We start from the raw sequence: 6,039 nt of genomic DNA, 5'->3' as shown, positions 1-6,039 counted from the left end.
ACCTTGTTCCTCCATCTCTCTGCATCTCCACTGTCTCACTCATCATCACTGTTAATAATTGATCAAAGTTTGCAGTCTCCGCTTTGATATATCCATGGCAACGGCCCTGTGTGGAGAGCGAGCGAACGCAGCTCGTGTGTGTGTGTGTGTGTGTGTGTGTGTGTGTGTGTGTGTGTGTGTGTGTGTTGGGATCACAGAAGGCTGTAAATAGTCTGACGCTGTCACCAGAATAACCGTAGAAACGCGGCGCTCTGCTACCACAGGGTATCTGCATCCATTTAAGAGGACAGGCTGGGATTAAGCGTGAGCTTCATGAATATTGGATGATGTTGAACAAGCTCCACACTCTCGGCCTTTAATGGTCACAAAATACTCTGCGTGGGTGTGTTTTCCTTCACTCCTGTTTGCTAAAAACAAGCCAGACTCTAATGCGTCTTCCACACACACAAAACGGAGGAAGAAAAGTTTTTAACCCTTCAACGTGAAACCAGGTAGACATGGATTCAACARACACGGATATGTGGAGAGCTAATTAACCTAAAGGGTTGATTAAACAGGGAATCAGCTGCTTCCACTGGAACCAGCATCTCTSCCGTGTTTCAGATTCATTCCTTCAGCCGCAGGCGGAGCAGCAGCCATGTTCCCCAATCCCCGGAAATCTCCACCACCTTTGTCTTTATTTTCATGGCAGCTCAATGTGAAGCAGCACATTTAATCAGAGGACACACACACTCACACACACACTCACACACACACATTTCATCTGTTTAGCATTTGATTGGAAAGAACAAGGTGGAACAGGATGCCGCGTCCTCCCAGCATCTACTGTATGAATTTGCACACATATTGTCACAGAGCCGGAGCCTTGTTTGTTAACGCCGTTCGCTTCGAGAGTGTTGCCATGCCAACCCTCCCGCTCTCCCTTTCACACACACACACACACACACACCAACACACACTCCTCTCCCTCCCTGCTCTGCTGTTTAACAGGATTCCAATGCAGAGCTGCGTGCACCAATCAGAAAAAAGCTCGTAGCGGATTTCTAACCAGTGCCGGCGCCGTTAACCGTTTGCTGCCTCGGCCTGCAGCTCTCCAGGCATCTGTCCCGCAGCATGATGGGTAACAAGCCTGGGCAGAGCGGGGCTGAGGGAGGGGGGGGGCATTAGGCTGCTTTTTAATGCAGCTGCTCTCATTCTGCTGCTCACAAAACGCCTCAAACTTTCAGGAAGAGCAGCGTCGAGGTCCAAACCCAGAGAGAATCGGCGCCTCGGGGGAAACGCCACCTGGGGTCGGATACTTCTTTTATAGGGGCCGATAATGGTGACATTTTTGAAATACCAACATGATTAATGATTGATGAGCAACAAGCGGGAGGTGGGTTTGCTCAATTACAGCGATCCGGCCCAGCAGGGGGCGGCAGCAGGGCTCACCGTCTGAACTGTGACCTTTCAGGAGCCACCAGGGTTCCTGCTCCTCCAGCTTCACATGCAATTATTTTCCAGACACAAATTTTAACATTCATAAATGGATTTGTGACACATTTCAGTGTCACTTTCTCTCAATATTTGCACCACCTTTAATTTTTTACAGATACAAATGTTAAGCTATTCCCCAAAGCTGGAAACGGATTTAAGTTTAGACGTTTTCCATGAAGCTGCAGGATGAGCATGTGCAGATGAGTCCAGCGGCTCCACATTACGACTAGAGACTCATAACGCTACACGAACCGCTTCATAATTCTCACCAACTCGGCTGCGGGGAGCCGGGTTGGCTTCAACCCACTTCCACCACAGACACCACCAAGATGGCGCCTCAGTAAAAGTGTAATAAGTCGAATATTAATAGAGTGAATCTGTATTTGAGATCCAGATGAACTGGGTAAAAATGCATTTTTGTAAATATGAATTTAAGACAGAAACAAATTTTGAATGGTTGCAAAATGTGTTGATTTAAATAAACATGCTTTTATTTTTCTTACTCTGAGATCAGATATTTAGATATTTAGGTCAAAAATGAGTGATTGTTTTATTTAAGAGAAAAATGTGGAGCTAAAAAACAAGCTAACATGTCAAACTGGTTAATTTTAGTGTTTGTGTGATTAAGAACTTGAACCAACAGAGTAGAAGGTTGTTTAAAACTATTATTGATTCACTATTGGCTCCCATCTGTCCAACCATTACAAAACCCTCTAAAAATTAATTTGTCATTTTTGCTTCAATGAATAGTTTTATTTTTGGAAAGCTTCCTCCATACCGGACCGGACCAGGTGAAACATTTCAGACTTTTTAACGTGTAGGACCCAGCAGGGAGCCTCTCTCACAAACAACTCCTGCAAAACGGGACAAAAACGTGCAAAAGGAGGCGGCGGGTCAGAACATGACAGAAGGAGAGCAGAGAGCCAACAGGCTGCTGCTCCCTCAGTGACAACACACTCCACTTAAGAGCAGCGCACCTCCTCTGCTCTCCTGCACATCCACTCACCATGCTGTCGTAGTGGATCAGCTCCAGCTCGTAGTCCGGCAGGATGTCGCTCCTGTTGTTCACCAGGTCCAGAGCCATCTGAGCGGACGGCATACACGCCTGGCCGCCCGGCCAGCCGCCGCTCATGGGGAACAGCGCTCCGATGTACAGCTTCTTCTTCCCTGCAGACGGCCGAGGCCAGAGGAGAAGGAGGATGAGAGCGGAGCGGAGGAGCGCGGCTTGTCCGCGGGACGCGCGGCTCACACGGGGAGGGCATGGGGACGCCAGCAGCATGGTTCAAGGTGAGCCGAACCGAGCCGAGCCGAGCCGCAGCGGGGGGCGAGCCAGGCGCAGGTTAGGAGGCTTCAGAGCCGGATCCGGGGTTGGGGGGAGTCAACACGTGTCCGGAGCAGGACGGAGTTTGGCGGAATGATGCGCGGCTGCCGCTTTGACTGGACGATCTGATCAGCTTACGGCTCTGCTGGGGGGAACATGGTTCTGTTTCCCAGACAAAGTCAGACCCGGTTCATCCTGTTCGCCTCCGAACGAGTCGAGCTGAAAACAAACCCAGGTTCTGGTTCTCATCTCTGGACGGTTCCGACTCCGCGCATCCTCAGACTCCGCTTAAAAAAAGAAACAGAAAAGAAACGAAAAACGCGATCTGTGTTGAAAATAGAGCAGCGCGTTTTCCCTCCTCACGACTTTTTCTTTTTCTACGCAGAATGAAAAAAATGCCRCGATGCGAAGCGAAGCGCGGTTCGGACGCGGGTTTGGAGTCCGCGCAGAGGACGTCGGGTCGGGTCAGAGGAGCGCGGAGCGGCGGCCGCAGATGGAGAAAACAGATGGAGCGCGAAGCGGCGGAGAGACACACATTTCCCCCCCGGGTTTTTTYTAACGCCGCCGTTTTCCAGGAGATGAAACGGGTTAGCAGGCAGCAGGCAGGCGGTGGAGCTCTGCGACTGATCCACTGCAGCACCGGCTGGCAGAGTGAGGAGAGGGGGAGTGAGGAAGAGGAGCGGGAGGAGGGAGGGAGGCAGGCAGGCAGGSAGGGAGGGAGGGAGGCTCTTTCTCTGATGAATTACTCACTTCAGGTTGTTTAAAGGTGATAGATTATCACATCATTTCCTGAGCTTTTAATGAAATGTCTGAAATCCTCCCATCAAAATGCAGGAGGCCTGTTATTCTGGATTGTTTTTATGTTTTTTATGTTAGTTTCATCTCTTCCAACAGCTCAGCTTCATTCATTAGTTTTTGTTTTTAYGCAGCATTTAATGTTCATTATCTCTGTTTGGTTAATAGAAATAAATCAGTCAATACTGACAGGAAGAAACTTTTTTTTTGCTTCACAACAAATATATTTTTTTATATCATCACATAAAAATTACATTTATCGATAGTAACAGCATTGATTTCACTATTTAGAGAACAAGCAGGAGTCACGTGACTCTTCATGTTCTCCGTTTTGTTGAGAAAAACGGATTTAGAGCCAAGAGATCGTTTTATTTCCAACTGAACTCTGTTTGCTTCYCTCAGCTGGAATCATAATTCATGTCAGATGAAAATGTAACTTCTCAAGTTAAATGTGGCGCATTTCTCCCGGCGYTRATTCCAAAGCACGATGCTAAYGCAGCTAAAAGATGGCCGACAGGACTTTAAATACAGAAACGATTCTATTTTCAAGGATCATTCGACATCAAATGAAGTTATTCCAACATTTTCAGCACAGTGTCATCATAAAGTGCCTCCATCATAAACATAATTTCTCTACTAGTTTTAATCTGTCAGACACCTGGACTTTGACTGGACCGTTGCAGCAGCTTTAGGTTCTGTTGGGATGACGGCAGATGGCGTTTTCTCCCAACATGGCGCTGAAACATCTCCACTCCTCCGATGTTCCAGATGTTTGCTGGCTTCATTTGAGCTGCCATGTTGGTTTAAACTGATTTCRTGACCTCTAACCTGCTGGCTGAGTCTGGTGGAGCTCSGAGGTTTTCAGTCATTTTTCTGAGGAATTTAGTGTCAGGTTCACTACTGGTGAATATTTTATGTATATTTTTGGAAATGGTTTTCCGCCGTTTCCTGGTCAGTGAGCAGCAGAAATMGTTTCCCTGTTTGCTCAGACAGAAATCAGCAGGAGGTCCCGACACCAGAGGAAATAAAGATTTATCCTTTCAGCTTCATGTTTATTTAAAACCTGCAACCTGATGGTGTTTCTGCACATTTTGAGGTCAGATTAAAATCATTTAGAACCGATTAAAGCTCAGATTATTATTATTATTATTATTAAGAGGGTGGACCGAAGCTTTCAGGCAGGCCGGGCGACATGGACTTAAAGTTTTATCACAATATTTTGTAGTTTTATCGTGATAACAATAAAAGTGACGATAAAACCTATTTTTTGTTTTTTAGGTAACTAATGCTCTGACTGAATAAAAATCAGCTATAAACACAAAAACTGCTCTTGAAAAACATTTATAAAATCCTCATTTACATAAAGAAGTGTGATTTCCTGCACACAGTAAATGACATTTAGTTATATTTAAAAAATGTTTGATGCTCTTTATTGATCAGTGGGGAAAAAAAAACAGTAAAACTAAAAATCCCAACAATATGCAATTTTTTAAAGAGCATCAATTGRATTTTACTGTGACAATGAAAATGAAAATTGAAAAATGTATCATGATAAACGATAAACGACTGGATGGAGGCTGATTGGACGATTCTCTGGGCTGTTGGCAGCAGATGAACGTCAGTGTGAACAACTGGAGGAGTGTGTGTGACACCGGCTGAGAGGCCGAGCGACCCGGGAAGACGGCCGGAGCGGCCGAGTGGGAATCTGGAGCCATGAATCCACAACGCCCCGCAGCCATGCACCAGCTTCCCGTTTGGAGCTTTATGGCACCTCATTATTTTTTCAGCAGCACTATGAGCCAAAACACTCCTCCAGGCTGCACTTGACCAAAAAGCAGAGTGATGGAGGGCTGCATGACATGAGCTATAATGCAACAGCCCTGCAACAAATGATCCTTCGTGACGGTTTTGACGCCGGTGGAGGAAACGCAGGAAATTCAACTGTTTTCACTCTAAATGTGGAAACATGAGCATTTTACTGAAAATCACAGAATYATCTTTACAGTGTTGAAGCTGCTGACATATTAAAGTGAGTTAATGTYGGCGCTGCTTCTGGGCCGGGAATCAGAACGAAGCCCSGAGCGCCTCTGATCCGTTAGCAGCTCCACTGACTCGCCTCACAAACCGCGTCCACATCACGGCTGGGTTTGTCTGCCCTCGTCTCTGACTGCCAGGCGCGGCTCACATGTAGGCCAGGCTGGTGCTGATGAGCAGCAGGAACAGCAAGCTGCTCCCGGCCGGCACACACTCCGGATCCCTGACCCATAAACAGGTTCCGAACCGGCCCTTTAAATCTGGACCGTCACAGCTGCTTSGTTCCTGCTCTGCTCTAAAATTAGCAGCTAGTTTGTCTTTGACGAGACGAAACTGCAGAGAATTCAGGTTTTGATTTGGATCAGTGCAGCGGAGACAAACTGCAGCTTTAATAAAGTGGTTCTGTTCAGGCC

General features: G+C 46.8%; 1 protein-coding gene across 1 annotated transcript in view; it reads right to left on the bottom strand.

The window, feature by feature from the left end:
• The window catches only part of gabbr1a (gamma-aminobutyric acid (GABA) B receptor, 1a), a 97,145-nt gene that overhangs the window by 62,483 nt on the left and 28,623 nt on the right, over nt 1–6,039 (bottom strand). The window contains exon 7 of the mRNA XM_008431060.2: nt 2,483–2,643. Within this exon, the coding sequence (XP_008429282.1) occupies nt 2,483–2,643 (161 nt within the window). The remainder of the gene's footprint in view (nt 1–2,482; nt 2,644–6,039) is intronic.

The sequence above is a fragment of the Poecilia reticulata genome, linkage group LG16 (genome assembly GCF_000633615.1).
Source record: "Poecilia reticulata strain Guanapo linkage group LG16, Guppy_female_1.0+MT, whole genome shotgun sequence".
In the NCBI taxonomy this organism is placed as follows: domain Eukaryota; kingdom Metazoa; phylum Chordata; class Actinopteri; order Cyprinodontiformes; family Poeciliidae; genus Poecilia; species Poecilia reticulata.
The sequence above is the reverse complement of the archived record's forward strand: the minus strand, read 5'-3'. Positions and strand labels throughout refer to the sequence as shown.